The sequence below is a fragment of the Pongo abelii genome, chromosome X (genome assembly GCF_028885655.2).
Source record: "Pongo abelii isolate AG06213 chromosome X, NHGRI_mPonAbe1-v2.0_pri, whole genome shotgun sequence".
NCBI lineage: Eukaryota > Metazoa > Chordata > Mammalia > Primates > Hominidae > Pongo > Pongo abelii.
The window spans coordinates 114,423,976-114,448,946 of NC_072008.2; the positions used below are offsets into that span (position 1 = coordinate 114,423,976).

General features: G+C 35.6%; 1 protein-coding gene across 7 annotated transcripts in view; it reads left to right on the forward strand.

The window, feature by feature from the left end:
- COL4A5 (collagen type IV alpha 5 chain) overlaps nt 1-24,971 on the forward strand; it is a 255,393-nt gene that overhangs the window by 143,079 nt on the left and 87,343 nt on the right. For all 7 annotated transcript variants that reach the window (XR_008518135.1, XR_008518134.2, XM_054544953.2 and 4 more), the window contains exons 21-30: nt 1,212-1,385; nt 1,714-1,797; nt 5,666-5,758; nt 7,151-7,221; nt 7,524-7,715; nt 8,852-9,020; nt 11,546-11,638; nt 12,040-12,144; nt 13,119-13,216; nt 16,881-17,031. Coding sequence is in view for 5 of the 7 variants with exons in the window: in XM_054544953.2 (XP_054400928.1) it covers nt 1,212-1,385; nt 1,714-1,797; nt 5,666-5,758; nt 7,151-7,221; nt 7,524-7,715; nt 8,852-9,020; nt 11,546-11,638; nt 12,040-12,144; nt 13,119-13,216; nt 16,881-17,031 (1,230 nt within the window). In the remaining 2 variants the exon portion in view is untranslated. The remainder of the gene's footprint in view (nt 1-1,211; nt 1,386-1,713; nt 1,798-5,665; nt 5,759-7,150; nt 7,222-7,523; nt 7,716-8,851; nt 9,021-11,545; nt 11,639-12,039; nt 12,145-13,118; nt 13,217-16,880; nt 17,032-24,971) is intronic.

A 24,971-nucleotide genomic window follows, 5' to 3' on the forward strand; every position in this document is an offset into this window, starting at 1 on the left:
TGTAAACTATGCATCTGGCAAAGGACTAATATCCAGAATCTATTAATATAAGGAACTTAGACAAATCAATAAGAGAAAAAAATAACCCCATTAAAAACTGGGCAAAAGACATGAACAGAACACTTCTTAAAATAAGACATGTATGTGGCCAACAAACGTGAAAAAATGCTTGACATCACTAATCAGCAAATAAATGCAAAGTAAAACCACAATGAGATACTAACACATGTTAGAATGGCTATTATTAAAAAGTCATAGAATAACAGATTTGGGCAAGAAATAATTTCAGTTTTTCAGAGACCATCTGATTATCTACTAGAAAGCTTTAAAAAATCCATTGACAAATTCCCAGAACTTAAAAAGAATATGTGTGCAAGATGGCCAGATCTGAGTAGCATACTTAATTTGCCTTCCTCTTCACCAGCAAATGTATAAGAGAAAAAAATACACTTCACAATAGTAATAGTATTAAAATTAACAGTAGTTATAAAACAAACCCATGAATAACCCCAACAATACATGTGTAAGACTTCTTTGCAGAATTTTGTAAATTATTATTAAATAATATAAAATTACTAAATAAATGGAGAAATAAATTTAATTATTACTTGATGTGAAAAACCAATATTATAAACAGTTGATTCTACCAAAAAATAATCTTTAAATTCAAATTAATCCCATTCAGAATCCCAACCAGTTTTTGAAAATGAAACTGAAAAATTTATTTAGAAAAGTAAATTTGTAGATGGTTTTAAAAATGAACAAAGACAAGCGTGTTTTCCTTAGCAGTTTTGAAAACATTATAAAGTTATAGTAACTAAAAAGTGTGTTAATGGTGCATGAATCACCAGTGTAACAGAAGAATGTCCGGAAACAGAGCCATGTTTATATGGTAACTTTGAAATATCTTTTTATCTTGCTAATGACTTTCCAGTATTTTTAAGATTATAAGAACATAGTGTCAAAGGATGGGGTGACTAGTAATTTCCAAAAGTAGTAAAGCTACTTTAAATTATTATTTCCTACCCTCAAACTGTTACTTACATTCTTTGAAACTTTTCAACCTTTTTTTCAGACTTTTGAGTCTCATAGAAAAAAACATAACCAGAATTATATGTTAAAGGAAGATCTTATCATTATCTAATGTCTCAATGAGAACTAAAGTAACATCTCTAAGATGAAATCATTTTGATCACTTTTTTGAATCTTAGGGGCTGCAGTTATGGGTCCTCCTGGCCCTCCTGGATTTCCTGGAGAAAGGGGTCAGAAAGGTGATGAAGGACCACCTGGAATTTCCATTCCTGGACCTCCTGGACTTGATGGACAGCCTGGGGCTCCTGGGCTTCCAGGGCCTCCTGGCCCTCCTGGCCCTCACATCCCTCCTAGTAAGCATATTTTTCTCCTATTAAGTTCTATTTTTGTTTTTGTTTATTTTGTTTATAAGTAACTCTAGCTAAAGGTTGGCCTCATTTGTTGCGTTTCTGATATCTAAGAAATTCTACTACTGCTTCTACTTTTTGGGTTTTGGTAGTTCTTGGATGTTTACATTTGCTCTTCATATAGTATTTATTAGCAATGTTATATTTTCCTTTTGCTTATAGGTACTTGTATTTCTTCAGAGAATTGGTCTTTTTCTAGCTTGTCAGGCTTTCTTTTGTTTAATCTTCTGGATATTTCACAATTAGCTTGCTATCCTTTCTTTATCTTACTCAGGTGATGAGATATGTGAACCAGGCCCTCCAGGCCCCCCAGGATCTCCAGGTGATAAAGGACTCCAAGGAGAACAAGGAGTGAAAGGTTTGATCTCCAAACATATTCATTTCTTCATTTTCTTCATTCTTTCAAATCATCAGCAAAATCCCCTATATCCTCCATCACACCTTAGCCACTGACTCCCATGGTCATACCCCAAGACCATCTCATTACCAATAGTGTTATACTTACATGACCTTGGTTTCATGCATCCCATTTTTTGGATCGCTCTCTTCTTTCTAGCTTACTACCTCTAGTAACATGACTCCAGCAATACTCCAACCTCACTGAGACCTAGCAACTTTGACTAATGCTTAACTTTTTGATGTCCTTTCTTCCCTCTTAAACTTGCTTAAATTCCATTATCAATCACTGTAATCAATACCATTCATAAATCCAAGATTCCTTTGCCCTTCTCTCACTTCATTGCACTCACTTGGAACAAAAGCATAATCCAAATTTTCATGTTTTCTGAGCCTACACTTTCTCTTCTCCTTTCATATTTTAACAGTTCCTCCCCTATTCTGACCTTGCTTCCTACTTCACTGACCAATTAAAGCAATAACAAGAGAACTTTCACTGATTGCTACCACCGTATTTAATTACCTACTTGCACCTGTGCCCATATACTCTCCCTTCTTGCATATTACTGTTACTGCTCATATCTAAAGCCAGTTCTTCTATTTATACAATAGATTCCATTTCCTCTTATTTCCCCAAGGATTTTTTTTCCAGCAATTTTTGCCTCTCCCACATCACCAATTTTTCCCTCTCTATTCAGTCATTCCAAGGAGCATACATATATGCTTTTTTCACCTATCTAAAAAAATGTAATCCTACATTCCCTGCCAGCTGCTTCTCTATTTTTCTATTCCCATTTGCAACAAAACTTCCTAAGAATTTTCTCCTCATTACCTCTAGATACTCTCCTCTTGTTTTCTCTTAAACATACTCCAATCAAGATTTCATCCCCTCTTCCCCCAACTCCCCACTGCCTACCACTCCACAAATGCTGGTCAGTCACCAGCAGTCTATATCCTACTAATCCAAATGTCAGGTCTGTCCTTTTTTTGCTTGCTTTTTGCCTTCTTTAAACATTTGCATCCCTTAGCTTTCAGTACATTTCCTGTTTTTTTTTTTCATTCCTCTGTGGTGTACGTGTGTGTGTGTGTGTGTGTGTGTGTGTGTGTGTGTGTGTGTGTATCCATGTAATTACCATCTAAACCAAAATATAGAACATTTTCAGGACCCTGGAAGACTCTTGTGCTCCCTACTCAGTATCCCCCAAAGGTAATCACTATTTTATCCTCTGGCATATATTAATTTGCCTAATCTTGAACTTTGTGTACATGGAATTATACTGTATGAGCTCTTTTGTGCCTGGTTTCTTTAGCTAAATATAATATATGTGAGATATATCTATGTTCTTGTTTGTTGCAGTATTTTTCCACCATTCTTTGGTTTTCCACTGCACATTACCTCAGTATTCTAATGTTGATGGACATTTGGTCTGGAGCTATTATGAATAAAGCTGTCATAAATATTCTTGTACATGTATTTTTTTGTAGGACATAAACACTAATTTTTATTGAGGATATATCTGGAAATTGAATTGCTGGGTTATAGGGTAGGTGTAGGTTTTGTTTCATAGATATTACCAAACAATGTTCCAAAGTGATTTTCATTTGCATTTGCCTAATGACTTGATTATGAAGTACTTTCTTACAGTTTTTATATTCTCTTTTGTAAAGTGCCTGTCTTTATCTTTAATTTGATTATTGGATATACGTATTAAAACTATCTTCTGTTTTGTTAACTTTTGTTTAACAAAAGTTACTAATTAAATGAAATCAAATTAATTAATGTCCTATTTTATCATTAGTACTTTCTATGCACTGTTTTAGAAATCTTTACTTATCTCAGAGGCCTGATGATATTCCTCTGTGTTTTCTTCTAGGCACTTTATTGTTTTACCTTTCACGTTTTGATTTTTCCTCAGTTAATTTTTGTGTATAGTTTGGAGTAGGGATCAAAGTTCATTTTTCCCATATGGATGTCCAGTTGACTCAGTACTATAGAACAAAAGATCATCAATTACCCCAATGAACTGCATTAGCACTTTTTGTAGATCATATGACCATATGTGTGTAGGTCTGTTTCTGACTGCTCTATTCTGTTCTATTGTTTCATTAGTCTCTCTTTGCACCAATACGCTATCTTAATTACTGTAGCTTTATTGTAAGTCTTGGATAGTCTAGGTTCTTTGCATTTTTTTGTGTGCATCTTAGAATTATCTATCCAATTTTTAAGTTTAAAATGCTCCAAGGTTGAGTCCTTGTTCTTCTTTTCTATCTAAACTCATTTATTCAGTCTCATGACTGTTAATAACACCTAATTGCCCATGACTTCCAAATTTATGCCTCCTATCCAGCTATAACTCTTTTCCTCTAGATTTGTGTATCCATTTGCCTAGTCAACATTTTGAACTTGACATCCTGATCAAATTGAAGTCGTGATTTCTGCCACCTCCTCCCCATAGTTGCTGCACTCACATCTTCAGCTTCTTACTTAAAAAGCAGGCCACTTTAGCCTTCTAAAACCTTGGAGTCATCCTTGATTCCCCTCTTCTTTTGTATTTCATATATGATCCATGAGAACGTCCCATTGGCTCTACTTTCAGATATGTCTATAATCTAACCGGTTCTGATCATTTTCATTGCAGTCACTCTGGAATGAGCTACCACCATCTCTCTCCTAGATCATTGCAACAGTAGCCACTTAAGTGGTTACCCTGTTTCCATCATTGCCTTTAGAGGCTATTAACATAGCAGCTAGAGTCATCCCTTAAAAACTTGAGTTATAACATGTTGCTTTTCTTTTTAAAATTTTCTACTAGATTCTCATTTCACTCACAGTGAAAACCACAGCCTTTATATTTCTTATATGCCTATATGCCATTCGTTATAAACTGTCAACTTTCTGACCTTGTTCCCCTCCCTCATTTTGCTCTAGCAATCTGGTCTGCTTGCTGTTCCTTGTATATACCAAACATGGCTATTCTTTCTGCTTGGGATGTTCTATACTCTTATGCACATGTCATGTCCTTTAAGTTTTATCATATAACAACTTCTCAATCAAGTCTATCCTGACTACCCTATTTAAAATTGCAACCCCCCACCCTTCCCTGGCATACTCAATACCACTTATGTAGTTCTATTTTTTCCTATAAAAATAATATCTTTTAAAGCATATTAAATATTTAATGTATATTTAATTTTTTTAGACAGGGTCTTGCTCTGTTGCCCAATCTGGAGTGCAGTGGTACAATCACAGCTCACTGCAGCCTCAATCTCCTAAGGCTCAAGCAATCCTCCCACTTTAGTCTCCTGGGTAGCTGGCGAGTACAGGCATGCACCACCATGCCTGGCTAATGTTTTTATTTTTTCTGTAGAGATGGGGTTTCGCCATGTTGGCCAGGCTGGTCTTGAACTCCTCACCTCAAGCTATCTGCCTGCCTCGGCCTCCCAAAGTGCTGGGATTACAGGCATGAGCTACTGCACTCTGCCTATACTTAATATTATATTAAAATATTTCATATATACATTTTGATAATTCATTTCCTTTATTGATTATTATCCCTTTCCCCTGGTAGAGTGTGAGGCATGTAGACATGAATTTTTATCCATGACTTTTCTTTTGCTTACCAATGTAACACAAGCATCTGGAACAGTTCTTGGCACACAGTAAGCACTCAGTAATTTATTTGTCATAAATTGATTCAGGATATAGGCTTCTCCAATCACACCATTAAGTGGAAATGCTGTCCCTTAGTGCTAACATTTTTAGAACCTATCTATAGAAGGTATATGTACCCCTTTCAGTAAAATTTTGTTTGTTGTTATGATTTCACTAGGTGACAAAGGTGACACTTGCTTCAACTGCATTGGAACTGGTATTTCAGGGCCTCCAGGTCAACCTGGTTTGCCAGGTCTCCCAGGTCCTCCAGGTAAATTATGCCTCAGGGTAACCTTCTAAATATTTTTTGGCTAGATTTTGTTGAGCTTACACTTTTAGAATGTTACCAGTTTCTCATTTTATAACTAGTCACTCATATCTATAAAGAATTAAGTATGGAATGCCTCTATTTGTTATCAAATTAATTATGCTCTTGTTTCTAATACTTGAAGCTACCAACATTTTCTATTAAAGCATTTTGACAATATAATTTCAGGAAATATATCTTCCCCATTTTCCATGTGGAGAAGAAAATCACTTATACAGAGTCAGACTTCTTTCTTCCAGAATACTGGGAGAAAAGTTCATAATGCCTAGCCCCTGAGTATAGTTTCCAGTGGCAGAGATTCCAGTCACTGGGGATGTATCACATGATGTCGTTCAGGAATAGGGGTTCTATTGGAGTTTGGCAATCAACTGCCAGTATTCCTCTCTCTATATATATAACTCATCTATCCCCCTTTCCAGTCAAAACTATATGTGATATCTGTCAGACCCTCAACTGTTTCATTTAACTGCCCCTTAGGTATCCCAGTATTCTCTTGAAATTACACTTTATGTTTGAGTCAGGGCTGAGAATAGACACAAGATCTCTTACCTTTCTGTCTAGTGAGTCTACTAAGGACACCAATTCATTTGGAGGTTGGGAATACTTTCAACAAATCTTGTAGACATTATTGGATGTTAATAATCTAGCCTTGTACCTCTAGTCTCATGGTTCTCAAACTTGAGAGTGCATCACCTGGAGGGCTTATTGAAGCCCAGAATGCTGAGCCTCACTCTCAAAGTTTCTGATTCAGTAGACCTGGATGAAGGCTCAAGAATTAGCATTTCTAATTAGTAGCCAGGTGGTGATGATGCCACTCGTCCAGGGATCCATTTGGAGAACCACTGCTTTACTAATGTTTCCTCTAGTCTTTGGGCTGCAAATATTTCTCATAAACCAAATTTCAGGGAATGACAAACCAAAGAAAGGACTGGTAAGGATCTAGGAAAACTGCATAAGTCAGAATAAAGATATTCAAACCTTTTCATTATCTTTTTTCTCCTTTTGGCAATGGGAACATCATAGGAACCCAGGAAATGTTGTGCATAGTATTTGGTAGTTGCAAGGTCTGAGAAAGTCTGCTTTGGAGTTGGAAGTTTCTTAGGATACAATATTGTATGTAACATGAAATGTTAAATTTATTTTTTAAAAAGGATGATTATCTCATTTTGTGAACATAAAAGGAAAATACAAATGTGACTTAAATGGGATTGAATGGGGTTCTTATTTTAAAAACTTGACTTTCTGCCTTGATGATTTCTGTATGAGCTTTGTCAGGAGTTCAAGCTCAAAGCTTACATTATTGTGTGTGTTTGTGTTTGTGTGTGTGTGTGTTAGGATCTCTTGGTTTCCCTGGACAGAAAGGTGAAAAAGGACAAGCTGGTGCAACTGGTCCCAAAGGATTACCCGTAAGTTTTGAGTATATTATAAAACAAAAAGAAGTAGAAGGAAGGCATTTTACACATTGATTTTCAATTATTCATATATATACACACATACACAATTTAATTTTTCCATTAAGTTGTACTTTGATTCCTTGACTCTTCCTGACTCACATGCCTCACTTGATTCAGCCCTTTGTACATTAAATGTTATTGGACGGGTTGAAGGGGTAAACTGGAGAGAAGAAAATGTTAGAAAAAAAGAAACTGATTTTCTTTTCTCTTTCTTCTTTTTCCACTCTTTTTCTTTTTTTCCTTACTCATTTCAGGGCATTCCAGGAGCTCCAGGTGCTCCAGGCTTTCCTGGATCTAAAGGTGAACCTGGTGATATCCTCACTTTTCCAGGAATGAAGGGTGACAAAGGAGAGTTGGGTTCCCCTGGAGCTCCAGGGCTTCCTGGTTTACCTGGTACTCCTGGACAGGATGGATTGCCAGGGCTTCCTGGCCCGAAAGGAGAGCCTGTGAGTTGGTTTGATATTTTTGGTTTTGTGATGTTAAATTTTCACTTAGAAATGTTTTCTAAGTTAATTCGAAGGATGGGCCTGATGCTGAGATAAACACCCAATCAATGCTTAAAACAATGTGACCATACAGTAATGGCACATTGTTACTGACTATGTAGGGTTTCTGCACTACTCTTTTCTTTCACTTGTTTTGTAAACTTATTTTTCTTAATTTCTTATTTTTCATTAATATTGAATAATATTTTCTATGAATAGGTGGGCAGGAGGTTAAGATGTTTATGAGACAGTATAAGCTTCCCCATCTCTTAACCCCCGCATATCTTTCCTTGGGTTTACTTAAACCTCATGACTGGGCATGGTGGCTCACACCTGTAATCCCAGCACTTTGCGAGGCGGAGGTGTGCGGATCACCTGAGGTCAGGAGTTCGAGACCAGCCTGGCCAACATGGTGAAACCCTGTCTCTATACTAAAAACACAAAAACTAGCCGGGCATGGTGGTGGGCGCCTGTAATCCTGGCTACTCAGGAGGCTGAGGCAGGAGAATCACTTGAACCCGGGAGACGGAGGTGGCAGTGAGCCGAGATTGCACCACTGCACTCCACCCTGGGCAACAAGAGCAAAACTCCATCACAATAAATAAATAAATAAATAAACCTCATAGCCAGCAGTTTAACTTGTTTCTGTATATATAGAGTAAGCTTAGAGAATAGTACAAGTAGATAGCCATGTTCAGTGTGCCACAGAACTGAAAGATTTAACATAAATGAACAATCTTATTTTGTACATTACACACAGCCCAGGATATTTAGGTAGGAAGTGATATTTTATAATGTTATCTAGACTATAACCTTTCTGACTTACACTAAAATGTAAGCTGCATAGTCAGAGATTTTTGTGTATTTTTGTTTTCTGTTGTATCACCAGTACTTGACACATAGTAGGAGCCCAAAAATATTTGTTGGAAGAATGAGTAAGTGGAATGATCACACATACCATCTCATAATACCACTCACTTATATAGCTTTTAAGAAGAACTATTTATGGCTATATCCTTTCCCCAGTTGTATTTAGTACCAACCTACAGATAGTTGTTGTATCTATACGTTTCTGTATTAAACTTTTCCCTTTTTAGGGTGGAATTACTTTTAAGGGTGAAAGAGGTCCCCCTGGGAACCCAGGTTTACCAGGCCTCCCAGGGAATATAGGGCCTATGGGTCCCCCTGGTTTCGGCCCTCCAGGCCCAGTAGGTGAAAAAGGCATACAAGGTGTGGCAGGAAATCCAGGCCAGCCAGGAATACCAGGTAAGTTTACTGTGTTTTGTTTTAAACTTGGTGCTTAAAAACAGAAATTTATTATGTTTTGGCTACTCATGGCTTCCTTCCCCGAGAGGTGTGTTTCCCTGGCCGTTTATATTTGAACTCTTCAGAGCATCTTAGCAAGGGATCACAATGTTTTTTGTAAGGGGGTTTCTTTTTAAATCTTTTCTAACTGTTTCATTGTTACTGTTGATTTTGCTCTTTTTAAGTACATGATACATAATGCAAAGTTTCATAAATAGTTATAACAGAAGCACACAGGTAACTACCACACACATCAAAAAATAGAATGTTACCAGCATCCTAGAAACCCCTAACCTTTTCTCCCTGTCATTTCCTAATCACAATCCCCTTCCTCCTGTCTACTGTCTTGACTTTTACATAGCTTTCTTCCATTACCCCTCTGTTTTATGACCTCTGTATGCATTTTTAAACAGAGTATTTTAATTTTGTTTCTTTTTGAACTTCATGTTAAAGGAATCATAGGGTAAGTGTTTTTTATATTAACTTTTCATGTGGCTATAGTATATTCATTTTTATTGCTATATAGTATTTCATTGTATGTATGTTTATGTGTGTGTGTGTGTGTGTGTGTTACAGTTGATTGATCCATTCTATGGTTAATGGTTAATTGGGTTATTTACAGTTCAGGTCTATTATGAATAATGCTTCTGTATACAGTCATATAGATAGATAGGTAGATAGATAGATCCCTACATCTCCTTGTGTTCATGTGCTCACACTTCTCTAGGGCAAGAGTTGGCACACTACAGAACTGCAGTCCATGGACCACATCCAGCCTACCACCTGTTATAAATAAAAGTTTTATGTAAACACTTAAACAACCATTCACTTTTGTCTATGGTTGTTTCTGCACTACAACTGAAGAGTTGAGTAGTTGCTACAGAGACTGGATGGTCCACAAAGCCTAAAGTATTTACTCTGGTCCTTTACACAAAAGGCTTACCAATACCTGGGCTAGGGTATGTATTTAAGATTAGCATTTTCAAAGCATAGGATAAGTGCATCTTCCACTTGACTGGATAATTACAAACTATATCCAGACCAATTGTACCAATTTTTACTACCACAAGCAGTGTTGAATATTTTATGTTGATTTACATCCTTGGAAACATTTTGTATTGTCAGACTTTTACATTTTTGCCAATCTGTTGAGTGTGATATTTTGCATTTCTCTGATTAAAGTTTAGCACCTTTTCATGTGTTTATTGGTCATTTGAATTTGCTTTTGTGAAATGCCTAATCAAGTACTTTGACCAGTTTTATATTGGATTATTTCTTTTTTTATTGATTTAGAGGAGTTCTTTATATATTCTGTGTATTAGTTCTTAGTTACCTATGTATTTTGCGAAAAGAAATCTTTACCTACTGTGGCTTGCCATTTTTACTCTTTGTATGGTGTCTTCAATGAGCAGAAAACAACTTTCACATCATCAAAATTATCAATCTTTTCTCTCATGGTTAGTGCTTTTTGTGTCATGTTTAGGAAATCTTTTTTTTTCTTGAGCCAATTTCAAGTTCATGTTTCCATTAATAAGAAGTAGATATACTTGAACTTTGCACATGTAAAACCTAAATGTACCTATTAGCCAAAAAAATATTTTCCTTGTTTACTACAGTTTGATTTTTAACGCTCTTTTGGCCTACATTTTAAAAATACTTATATAGATAACACCCTGTTTTAGGGGTTTCCAGAGAAACAGAACCAATAAAAAGGATGGACAGATGGGTAGATTAGATAGATAGATAGATAGATAGATAGATAGATAGATAGATAGATAGATAGATGAGAGGTGATTTATTGTGGGAATTGACTTACATGATTATGGAGGCTGAGAAGTCCCACAGTAGGCCGCCTGTTAGTTGAAGAACTAGGGAAACCAGTAGCTTCGCTCAGTCCTAGTCTGAATGCCTGAGAACCTGAGTGGCTGCTTAGTGCAAGTCCCAGAGTCTGAAAGCCAGAGAACCTGGAGTTGTGATGTCCAAGGGTAAGAGAGGATGGGTGTACCAGTTTCAAAAGAGAGAGAGCAGAGAATTCACCTTTTTTTCTGCCTTTTTGTTGTATCTGGTCCCTCAGCTGATTGGATGGTACCCACACACATTGGGTGAGGGTGGATCATCCTTATTCGTTTCACTGATTCAAATGTCAGTCTCTTTCGGAAACAGCCTCACAGACATATCTAGAAATAATGCTTTACTAGCTATCTCAGTATCTCTTAATCTAGTCATGTTGAAACCTAAAATTAACCATTATACATCTTGAATCATGGAAGTCCTTAAGGCTGTCATATCCTTTTTCTTTTTGAAATTCTATCCTTCTGTTTTATATATTTCTTGAATATATAGTGGAAGATTGTTTTTCTTGTGAATTTTTGTTAGTTTACATTTTCAAAAGATTACTGATAATTTTCTTTTTTGTTTTTAATTAAAAAGAGACCTTTAGTCGAGTAAATACTTCTCATTTACCACTGATTTACTCTTGCTTTCAGGTCCTAAAGGGGATCCAGGTCAGACTATAACCCAGCCAGGGAAGCCTGGCTTGCCTGGTAACCCAGGCAGAGATGGTGAAGTAGGTCTTCCAGGTATGTGAGGAATTTATTTCAAAGTAACTTCAACACTGATGGCTTTTTTTTTTTTTTTTTTTTGACAGAGTTTCGCTCTGTCACCCGTGCTGGAGTACAGTGGCGTGATCTTGGCTTGCTGCAGCAACTTCCTACTTCTGGGTTCAAGCAGTTCTCCCTGCCTCAGCCTCCCGAGTAGCTGGGATTACAGGCGCCCACCACCACGCCCAGTTAATTTTTGTGTTTTTAGTAGAGACGGAGTTTCTCCATGTTGGCCAGGCTGGTCTCGAACTCCTGACCTCAGGTGACCCATCGCCTCAGCCTCCCAAAGTGCTGGGATTACAGGAGTGAGCCACTGCACCTGGCCCTGATGGCTTCTTTCTTTGAACGTTTTCCTTTCAATAACTGCTGTTTCTCCATAGGTGACCCTGGACTCCCAGGGCAACCAGGCTTGCCAGGGATACCTGGTAGCAAAGGAGAACCAGGTATCCCTGGAATTGGGCTTCCTGGACCACCTGGTCCCAAAGGTATGTTGGAATGGGTAGCAGTCAGAGTAGGTTAGAAGTTTAGCATGATGTTATTCTCTCATAAAATTCATTCAACAAATAAAATATATTAATTGTATCTTTTTTCTCTGTGCTATAAAGAATGTAAATAAAAAATCACAGTGTATTTTCACTGTAACTTCATTATCTTTATCTAAAACAGTCCAGACAAGAAAATATCTACATTTTAGATACGCGAAAGTGATATATAAGCTTAAAAATCACAGGAATTATTGTCTTTTGTGTTCACCATAGTGTTTTCAGGGTTTAGAACAGTTCCTAACACATAGTGTGCACTTGATATTTATTGAGTTGAAGGATTTTTTAAACAGAAAACAGACTTATTGCACATGTGTAGCCAAGTAATGTTTTATGCTAAATAATATTTTCTTGATTTATTGAAATTTTTAGGGCTTATGCTTCAGTTCTGCTTTATTCCTCACAGAATTTATTCTCACAAATGGCAAGAGCACACAGTGGTCTGAGGACAGTTCTTAAATATATCTTTACTCATTTATACAAAATGCTTTCAAAAGTATCAGGTTTGATTTTATGTGTGTATGTATCTATAATATCTGCAGTTATTTTTAGTTCATTTCCAAAATTATATGGTAGGCCCTTTGTCATACTACATCCAGATATAAGCAGAAGAAAAATTCTTGGGCATTTTTGTGTGGGATTCATTCCTTACAATTTAGTTCTATCTTATTATATAATAGCCCTCATTTTCTTCAGAAAAGCATATGTTCCACATACATTAGCTCTATGTGAAAATAAAAGGAATGTAAGATGATTGAGAGGATTGTAAGGCTTAATCCTAAGTAGTAGAATGTCATTGTGCTTTTGACATCTTACTGTTGTCACTAAGCATGAGTAGAATGTGGGTTTGGGAATTTGAATATCTTTCTTAAAGTGCCTTTCCTTTCATAGTTAAAAAATGACTTATCATTTTACAGGCTTTCCTGGAATTCCAGGACCTCCAGGAGCACCTGGGACACCTGGAAGAATTGGTCTAGAAGGCCCTCCTGGGCCACCCGGCTTTCCAGGACCAAAGGTCTGGGACATTTTTCTTTATTCTTTGCATTTTCTTATCTTTCCCACCTTCCTTATTTCTAGCTCTCTCTTTTGACTCAGATATCATCCCAAGCCCCAAGTCTTTACTATAAATATATAGATAATTTATTATATTTCCATTTAAAAAATATTTAACCCCAAATCATCTTTAATAGTCCAAGAGGTCACATTTGGAGAAAAAAAAACCCAATTTCTGTACTTACTTTTGAGTGCCCAGTTCTTTGATTAGAGAATACAGGCATACCTTGGAGATATTGCAGGTTTAGTTCCAGACCACCACAATAAAGTGAATATCAAAATAAAGTGAATCACACAATTTTTTTTGTTTCCCAGTACATATAAAGGTTATGTTTACACTATACTGTAGTCTTTAAAGTGTGCAATAGCATTAGGTCTAAAAAAACCATATGCATACCTTAATTAAAAATTCTTTATTGCTAAAAAATTTTAGCAATCATCTAAGCTTGCAGCAAGTTATAATCTTTATTCTGGGGGAGGGTTTTGACTCAATATTGATGGCTGCCCACTGATCAGGGTTATGGTTGCTGAAGGTTGGGTGGCTGTGGCAATTTTTTAAAATAAGACAACAATGAAGTTTGCCACATCAATTGACTCTTCCTTTCAGAAAAGATTTCTCTGCAGCATGTGGTGCTGTTTGATAGTATTTTACCCACAGTAGAACCTCTTTCAAAATTGGAATCAGTCTTCTCAGACCCTGCTGCTGCTTTATCAACTAAGTTTATGTAATATTCTAAGTCCTTTAGTGTCATTTCAACACTGTTCCCAGCATCTTCACCAGGGTAGATTCCATCTCTAGAAATCACTTTTGCTTATAAGAAGCGACTGCTCATCTGTTCTACTTTTATTATAAGATTGCAGCAATTCATTCACATCTTCAGGCTCTACTTATAATTGTTATTCTCTTGCTACTTCCACCACATTTGCAGTTACTCACTCCATTGAAGTCTTGAAACCCTCAAAGTCATCTGTGAGAGTTAGAATTAACTTCTCCAAACTCCTGTTAATATTGATGTTTTGACCTCTTCTTATGAATCCTGAATATTCTTCATGACATCTAGAATGAAACCCTTTTCAGAAGGTTTCCAATTTGTTTTGCCAGATCCATAAGAAGAATCACTATTTATGACAGCTATACATTACACAGTGTGTTTCTTAAATAATAAGACTTGAAAATTAAAATTACTCTTTGATCCATGGGCTGCAGAATGGGTATTGTGTTAGCAGGCATGAAAAGAACATTAATCTCTTTGTACATCACCATCAGAGCTCTTGGGTGACTAGGTGCATTGTAAATGAGCAGTAAAATTTTGAAAGGAATCTTTTCTTCTGAGGAGTAGGTCTCAACAGTGGGCTTAAAATAGCCAGTACACTATGCTCTAAATACATCTGCTGTCATCCAGGCTTTATTGTTCCACTTATAGAGCACAGGCAGAGTAGATATACCATAATCCGTAGGGCCCTAGAATTTTTAGAATGGTACATGAGCATTGGTTTCAACTTAAAGTCAGCAGCTGCATTAGTCCCTAAAAATAGAGTCAGCCTGCCCTTTGAAGCTTTGAAACCAGTAATTTACTTATCTTCTCTAGCTATGAAAGTCCTGTGAGCATTTTATTCCAATAGAAGGCTGCTTCATCAACATGGAAAATCTGTTGTTTAGCGTAGTCACTTTCATCAATGATCTTAGCTAGAACTTGCTGCAGCTTCTATGTCAACACTTGCTGCTTCACCTTGCACTTTTATGATGTGGAGACAGCTTCTTCCCTTAAACCTCATGAACCAACTTCTGCTAGCTTCCAACTTTTCTTCTGCAGCTTCTTCACCTCTCAGTCTTCAGATAATTGAAGTTAGGGCCTTGCTCTGGATTAGGTTTTTGCTTAAGGGAATGTTATGGCTGGTTTGATCTTCTGTCCAGATCACTCAAACTTTCTCCATATCAGCAATAGGGCTGTTTTACTTTCTTCTCATTCGTGTGTTCACTGGAGTAGCACTTTTAATTTCCTTAAAGAACTTTTCCTTCACATTCACAACTTGGCTAACTGTTTAGTGCAAGAGACCTAGCCTTCAACCTACCTTAGCTTTTGACATGCCTTCCTCACTAAGCTTAATTATTTCCAGCTTTTTATTTTAAGTGAGAGACATGTGACTCTTTCTTTCACTTGAACACTTAGAGGCCATTGTTGTGTTTTTAATTGGCCTAATTTCAATATTGTTATGTCTCAAGGAACAGAAAGACCTGTGGAGACGGAGAGAGATGCGGGGAAAATGGCTGATCAGCGGAGCAGTCAGACATTTACAACATTTTTTTATTAAGTTCACCATCTTATACAGGCACAGTTTATAGTACCCCAAAACAATTATAATGGTAACATCAGTGATCACATGTCACCATAACAGATGTAATAATAATTAAAAAGTTTGGAATATTGTGACAATTACCAAAATGTGACACAGAGACAAAAAGTGAGCACATGCCATAGGAAAAATTGCGCTGATAGACCTGCTCAATGTAGGGTTGCCACATACCTTCAATTTGTAAAAAATGCAGTGTCTGCACAGCACAACAAAATGATGCACAATAAAATAAGGTATGCCTGTACGATGGTCAGCTCCCTCTGTGCATCTCTATAGAGTAATCATCCCATGTCATCTTTGTTCATGCCTGTGTGATGATTGGTTGAAATGGTGTTGAATATCATTTCCAGACCTTCTATACTGTTGCCTTCTGTCCCAATTCCATTACAGATACATAATGCAAATCACTGCAATTGACTTAGTAATACTAATAATAAATAATACTGTGTTTGAGTTACTTTTCATTCCTTTTATTATTTCTTATCTAATGTTAAGCTTTCCTGAGTCAACCTTCAGCAAACTGCTGTGGCATGTAATTATTGTGACTATTCCTATATATTTTATCTCTGCGTCATTGATTTAAACCTTCTGTGTTTTGTAATTATTACTTATTTTTCATGGAAAAAACAGTTAACCCGTGACACCAGTTCTCATGAGAAAACCACTTCTCTATTGGTTGATTCTTTTTATTATGAACATTTTCAAATGAAAATAAAAGTAAAATGAATAATACAATGAGCTTTCATATATCCGTCACCCAGATTCAAAATTATTATGATTTTATAACATTTGCTTCATCTAGTCCTTTTTACTTTGCTTAAATATTTTACCCAAATCTCAACACAGTATCATTTCACTTATAAATGCATCAGCATTCATCTCTAAATAAATTGACATTTTATACAAAAACCACAATGTTGTTATCATACTTAGTAAAATTAAAAATAATTGTTTAGTATTATCTAATACTCAGCCTATAATCATATTTCCCTACAAGGGTAGTCTGTTCTTTAATCTCATACTCTCTCAGTTTTTTTTTTTATCCTGAAACCAGTCCAAATCATCTAATTTGTTTTACTAAACCCTGTTTCCCATCCTTCCATATGTTTTCTCCAACATACCAATTACTTTTTATTTAATTATCTTCTCCTCTCCCCCCATGGAAAGAAAAGTATTGTCTTGTATTTTCGGCATTAAGTTCTCTGTGGCAAACAATAAGGACCAGAAAATCATGGGCGTTTTTGTTGTGTTTTGTCATGTGTATGCTCAAGGGTGAACCAGGATTTGCATTACCTGGGCCACCTGGGCCACCAGGACTTCCAGGTTTCAAAGGAACACTTGGTCCAAAAGGTGATCGTGGTTTCCCAGGACCTCCAGGTCCTCCAGGACGCACTGGCTTAGATGGGCTCCCTGGACCAAAAGGTATGGAGGCTGTCACTGCATCTCAATTTGCTTTTAACTTTTATAAAAATTGACACCTTTGGGAAAGTTTACGGGTGATAAGCCCAATTAACTGGAAACCCCATGCTGCCATTCTGTTACTGCTACACATTTTTTTCAGTCCTTCATTGATTATTTTTGTCTTTTATTTCATTGAATAGATAATAAAATCATGGCCTGGCACGGTGGTTCACACCTGTAATCCCAGCACTTTGGGAGGCCAAGGTGGGCAGATCACCTGAGGTCTGGGGTTCAAGACCATCCTGGCCAACATGGCGAAACTCCGTCTCTACCAAAAATACAAAAATTAGCCAGGCATGGTGGCACATGTCTGTAATCCCAGCTACTTGGGAGGCTGAGGCAGGAGAATCACTTGAACTTGGGAGGTGAAGGTTGCAGTAAGCCATTCCAGCCTGGGCGACAGAGTGAGACTTCGTCTCAAAAAAAAAATAATAATAATCATATATGTTATAAAAGTAACACTGAGAAGTCTTCCTTCCAACCCATCTTCATCCACTTTGTTCCCCTCCATCCTCCTACATAACTATTTTTTATTTTCCTTTCTTTCCCCCACCCTCCCCCCACACCTCAAGACAGAGTCTTGCTCTGTCTCCCAGGCTGGAGTGCAATGGCGCGATCTCGGCTCACTGCAACCTCCACCTCCCAGGTTCAAGCAACTCTCCTGCCTCAGCCTCCCAAGTAGCTAGGATTACAGATGCATGCCACCAGGCTCGGCTAATTTTTGTATTTTTAGTAGAGACGGGGTTTCACCATGTTGGCCAGGCTGGTCTTGAACTCCTAACCTCGTGATCCGCCCACCTCGGCCTCCCAAAGTGTTGGGATCCTTCCGGTGTTTCTTATATAAATACCAGCCAAGAATTTGTTTTATTTTCTCTGTTCTTAAAGGAGAAGGTATTTTCTTTTGACTTTATTTGCGCTTTAGTTATTTTACTTAAATTTGTATCCTGAAGATCACTCCTTATCAGTAGACAGAGATCTTGAGTTTTTGAAAATGGGCGCCTAGTGTTAAATTGCGTGGATATACCATAGTTCATCCCAGTTGCTAGTTGCTAGACTGGATTTTTGCCAATCATTTATTACAAATAATGCCATAGTGAATAATCTTTCATGCATATTATTTCAGATATGTTCAGGTATAATAGTAAAATAAAGTGATGAAAAAGGATTTTCTGAATTAAAGGGTAAATGCATCTCTGGATATTGTCAGATTCCTCTCAATTTGCACCATTTACACTCCACCCACAATGTATGAGTGTGTTTCCCCACAGCCTTGATAAGTGAGTATGCTGACAAACTCTTGGATTTTTGCTAACCTGATGAAGTAAGTAGGTTTCTAAGTATATTTTTAAACATTTTATTGTGAAAAAATTTTAAGTACTGTGAAAACTAATAGTACAGTTAACAGCTGTATATCTACCACCCAGATTCTACAATGAACCTTTTATCTCCCTGACAACGTTTTATTTTTTTAAATTTTAAATATAACAAAGTAGACAGAACTTTATTGGGACTACTATATACCCATCACTGATATTTTACTGTCAACATTTTACTATATGTGCTTTGTCACATATCTATCCATCCCTGTCTACATCCATTCATCTATTTTTGATGCATTTCAAAATAAATTACAACAACAATATACTTCTCTCTAAATACTTCAGCATGCATACCATAACTAAAATTCCATAGCTGTATATTACTTTTCTTCTGATATATAATTCACATTAAATGAGATGCACAAATCTTAAGGGTACATTTACTGGATTTTGACAAATGCATACACTTGTATAACACAAAATCCTTGTCAAGATATTGTTTTAGAAATTTTCCTTATGCCCCTTTCCAGTCAGTCCCTATCCCATCATCCACAGTGGCAACTGTACTGTTGATTTTTTCATCATAAGTTATTTCGCCTGTTCTAGAACTCCTTATAAATGGAATCATACGTATGTACTTTCTTTCTAAGGCTTCTTTCACTCAACATAATGTTTTGGAGATCCATCCATGTTGTTGTGTTTATCAATAGTTCTTTTCTTTCAGTGAAATCATTGAGTATTTTATTATGTGACTGTGTCATGGATACCTGGGTTGTGTCAAGTTTTTGACTACTATGAGTGAAGCTGTTAAAGACATTTTTTACAATTCTTTTTTATGGATATGTGATTTCATTTTGCTTCAATAAACGACTAAGAGCAGATTTGTTGGATCATAAGTGGATGCTTAGTTGTACTAGAAACTACTAGACCTTTTTCCAAAATGGTGATACCATTTTAAATTTACACCAAAGTGGTTCAGAAATTTGCATTGTTCCACATTTTCTCAAATTTTGGAATGTTGGTAGGTGTGTGGTAGCATCATATTGTGATTTTAATTTACATTTCCCTGATGACTAATGATGTTGAGTTCTTTTTTTATGTACTTGTGAGCTACTTACATATTCAAATATTTTGTCTATTGTGAAAGATGGTTTGTTTCTCACTTTATTATTAAGTTGGAAGTGTTATTTCTATGTCCTGCATACTGGCCCTTTCCTAGATATATGTTTATTAGCATTTTAGCCCTGGCTGGCTGACCTGTTCATTTCCTTACTGTATTTTGATGGATAAAAGTTTTAATTTTATTGAAGTTTCATTTATCAATTTTTCCTTATATGATTATAATTTTCTGTGTCTTGTCTAAGAAACATTTGCCTGCCCCAAAGTTGCCAAGGTATTCTATGTTTTATTTTATAAGCTTTATAGTTTTAGTTTCTATGTTTAAAACTACTACACGTCAAATAATTTTTGTTCAGCATCATTTATTAAAATAACCCCCTCTCTATTGGATTACTTTGGGATCTGTGTCAGATCAAATAATAATATTTGTGTTGGTCTACTTCTGTGCTGTCAATTCTGTTTTATTTATTTATTTTGCTGTCGTTAAGCCAGTACCACACTGTTTATATTACTGTAGCTTTATAGTAAGACTTGAAGTCAGGTAATGTAACCCACCAACTTTTTTCTTAAAAAAAAAAACACACATTTCTTTAGCTATATTAGGTCCTTTGCCTTTACTCTCAGAGTGGTTTAAATTGTATGTCTCTTACTGTGAGTGAGATTGGCCATCCTTTTATGTGTTAAGGGCCATATTTTTTTTTCTTGTTAACTGCCAATATCCTTTACCCACTTCTCTGTTGTTTCTTCTACTCCCTTGATTTTGAGTTATCTAATAATGAGAAGGAATAGAATTAGTAAAGCTGACTTGCATTTTTTTTTCCTTTCTTATTTGCAAGGAACCCGACTTCCCTGGTCAATGTTTTGACTCCTAGTGAATAATCTGAACAGGGCCATGCTTCTGGAACATGTTGGATTGATTTCTATTAAAGCAGGAGGACAGCCCAATCCAATTTTAACCAGGCTAGATTGTATTCTGCCAGCAAAAGCCCCAGACTAGCCCAATACAAACTCTTCTTAGATAAGCTTTTAAAAAAATACCTTTCTGTTTTTGACTAAAAATTCAGGCCAGCTATAAACTGTAACACTCAAAGTTACAAGTTGTGTTTCCCATCAGTTATCTCCCGTAGCTGTAGACCTGTAACAACAAAAATTGCAGATAAAGATATTTGAAATGATATGTGGCAAACAGTCTTCCTGTGGAAGTTACCCACTTACTATATTTTGTTTATATATATTCTTGAGACACAGTGGTAGTGAAGAAATGCATTGAAGGCTATTTAAACATGAATTTAACAGGTATTTGCCCAATCTTTGGAAGGAAATTAGGATATGGCATTCCCATATCCTCACAGGAGTGATTCTCAATTATTAAAAGCTGAGTACAGTTCTTTAAGTGCTAGAAAAATAAGTGTTTGGGATATTCTGCCATGTAACTCCTTCATTCTTCAAATATTTATTATGTTCTATGCCAGCTAGTACCTGAATCACTGGAAGCTCAAATGCATAGTTTCTGATCTTGAAGATCTCAAGGATTGCTCTCTACTGTGAGAAAATCTAGGTAGCATCACCATGAAAGTGATTATCTCAATGGGAACTTCTATGAACATGTATCACTAATATTTTGGATCAGTAGACTACACTCAAAACTCAGCAAGCAGATCACAATAAAAGTTCACCTACCAAACACACACCACACACCAATGAATGGGTATTAGAACTCAGTTACTAAACTGTAGGAAAGGTTGATGCAACACTTTCAAAACAATGTAGTGACCAATAATAAATTAATAAGGCTAATACTCATCATGATATATCTATATGAGGAAGAAAATGTGCTTAAGGTTGAACGTTAGAATCAGATTATACAAAAGAGAAAAAAAGATGATTTTGGAAGCATTCAGTTTACCTCATGTATTACTTTTGTTCAGGGCCTTATCTAAGGTACCTGGAGAGGTTTTATATAGATGGTGACAGTTGAATTTAGACTTAAGGGAAAGGTGTTCCAGGCAGCAGGAATAACATCCAAAGGTATTATTGTGACAAATATTGTGTGCTTGGAAATGGTGAAAGAAATACAAAAGTATATAATTTATGATAACAACAAATCTATATCAAACAAATATGACAAACAACTGCATGCCCATACATTTGACAACTTAGATTAAATGGACTAATTTCTTGAAAGACATAAATTGTTGAAGCTCACTAAAGAAGAAATAGGTAATCCAGGAATCTATTTTTTAAAAAATTGAGTTGTAGTTAAAAACCCACCAACAAAGAAAACTACAAATCCAGATGGCATCACTGGTAAATTCTAACAAATATTTAAAGAAGCAATAACACCAATTCTACACAATCTCTTCCCAAAAATAGAAGTAGAGGGATCACTTTCCAACCATTACATGAGGCCAGCATTATTTTGATATCAAAGCCAGGCAAAGACATATGAGAAAAGAAAGCTGTAGACCAATATCTCTCATGAACATAGACATAAAAATCCTCAAGAAAATATTGGCAAAACAAATCTAGCAATATATGAAAAGGATAATACAATACAATCAAGTGAGGCTTATCCTTAGAATACGGACTGGTTCGACATTTTAAAATCAATGTAATTTGCCATATCAACAGAGTAAAGAAGAAAAACTATATTATAATCTCAATAAATCCTGAAAATTATTTGATAAGTTTCAATATTCATTCCTGGAAAAATAGTCTCAGAAAATTAGGAATAAAAGGGAACTTCCTTAGCATGATAAAGACATTTACAAAATCTTGATCCATTATGTTTAGTGGTGAAAGACTGAATACTTTTCCCCAAAGTTATGTAACACAAAGATGTTATTTGTTACCATCTTTGATGGTATGAAAAGGTTCAATATTGTATTGGAAGTCCTAGCCAATGTTATAAGACAAGCAAAATAAATGAAGGGCATACAGATTGGAAAGGAAGAAATAAAACTCCCTATATTCATAGATGACATAGTTTTATACTTAGAAAACCCTAATAAATCTACAAAAATTTACTAGAACTAAAAGGTGAATTTCGTAGGATCATAGGACAAAGCAAATATCTAAAAATAAATTGTTTTTATATACTATCAATGAACAACTAGAAATAAAAATTAAACAAAAACAGTATAATTTACAATAGCATCAAATGACATGAAGTGCTTAGGTATGCATAGGTCTAACAAAAATGTGCAGGTTTTGTATGTGGAAAATTATAAAACACTGTTGACAGAAATTAGATACCTAAATAAATGGAATGGTATATTGTGTTCATGGATATTGTTAAGATATCAGTTTTCTCCAAATCAATCCATAGATTGAAAATATTCTCAAGGAGAACACACAATTTTTCTTCTAAAATTTATATGGAAAAACAAATGACCTAGAATAGCCAAAACAATTTTGAGAAAGAAGTACAAAGTTGGACAATTCATAGTACTTGATGTTAAGACTTAAAATAAAGCTACAATAGTTAAAATAGTGTCGTATATGTGAAATATAGACTAATAGATCATTGTAACATAATAGAGTCTAGAAATACACTCACATATTTAATTTTTGACAAAGTTGCTAAGGCAATCTCAACAGAAAGATAAGTCTTTTTAACAAATGCTGCTAAAATATAAAGCAATTGGACATCCATATGCAAAAAAATATATAAACAAACCAACATAACAAACCTCTACCTGCACTTCCTGCCTTGCACAAAATTTAACTCCCAATGGATCACAGACCTAAATGTAAAACCTAACATTACCAAACTTCTAGAACAGAAGCAGGCAAACTTTTTCTGCAAAGAGCTAGAGAGTAAATATTTTAGTCTTTATGGGCTACATATATGGTCTCTGTCACATATTCTTTTTTAAACAACCCTCTAAAAGTGTAAAAACCATTCTTAGCATGTAGGCAGGACAAAAAGAGGCCTATAGGCCATATTTAGCCATGGGAAGTACTTTGTCATCCCTTGTTTTAGATGAAAAAGCATAAGAGAAAACTCTGTGATCAGATGTTAGGCAAAAACTTGTCAGAATACCAAAAAGACAATTCATAAAAGAAAAATTGGATATATTGGACTTTATTAAAATTAACTGTATTTTCATATCATATATCTGACAAAGGACTTATAAGCAGAATATATAATGAACTCCCAAAACTCAATAAGAAAACAAACAACCAACTTTTAAAATATAGTTGGAAAAATGAGCAAACAATTTGAGTAGATACCTTACCAAAGAAGACACCCAAATGGCTAATAAGCACATGTAAAGATGCTCAGTATAATTTATCATCTGGGAAATGCAAGTTAAAACCACAATGGGATACCACTTCATAAATATTAGAATTGGCCTTTTTTCAAAAAGGATAACTGACAATAAGTGCTGCTAAAGATGCAGAGTAACTCGAACTCTCATACATTGCTAGTTAATACACAAAATGGTGCAGCCACTTTGAAAAACAGTTTGACAATTTCTTATATAGTTAAACATTGTCTTCACACATGACACAGCAATTCTACTCCCAAGAAAAATGTGAAACTTCACATAGAAACCCGTAGAACAGTGTTCATAGCAGCTTAATTCATAATCGCCAATGATTGTAAACACCCCAGATGTGCCTCAAATTGCAAAAAGATTAACAAAATGTACATATTCATCTGATAGACTAATAACCAGCAGTAAAAAGTAACTACTGATATACATAACAACATGGGTGAATCTCAAATGCATTGTATTAAGTGAAAGAAGACATATTCAAAAGGCTACATACTATATGATTGCATTTGTATGACATTCTGGGAAAGAAAAATCTGTAAGACATAAAATAAATCAGTGGTTGCCAGGTAATTGGGATGTGGGGACGAGTTGACTACAGCACACAGGAGCTTTTTTGGGTTTATGAAAATGTTCTATGTCTTGATTTTAGTGGTGGTTATATGACTATATACCTTTGTCAAAACTCATCAAAGTGTACACTAAAAAGACAGAATTTTAGTACATGTAAAAATTGTTTAAAGTGGGAGTGACAGAGGAGCAGACAGAAGATGGAGAGATGGACAGTGAAGTTCCTAATGTCAAAGAGATGTTTTACTAATGAAGGGAGAAACTTGAACATGTTTATAAGCCATGGCCCTGAGTTAGTAAAAAGGAAAATGTTGAAGTTATCTATCTTAAAATATAGGTAACTTGAAAATATATTTTAAACTTATGAATACATAACTGTCCCCAATGAGTTACAAGTAGAAGGAATATGTGGTTTGTAATCTTTTGTACTTTCTTGTGAAGTTGATTTAAGTATTGAAGTAGTGATCAGCATATGTTAAATTATAAGGCTGTAACTATTAATGGATTCCCTATCCTCTGCTCTTGATACTTATGTGTACTTTTCTTGCTGAATGAATGCCCAGTTTTTCAAGATTCTTGCTTAATATGATATGGTTCCCAAGGACTAGTG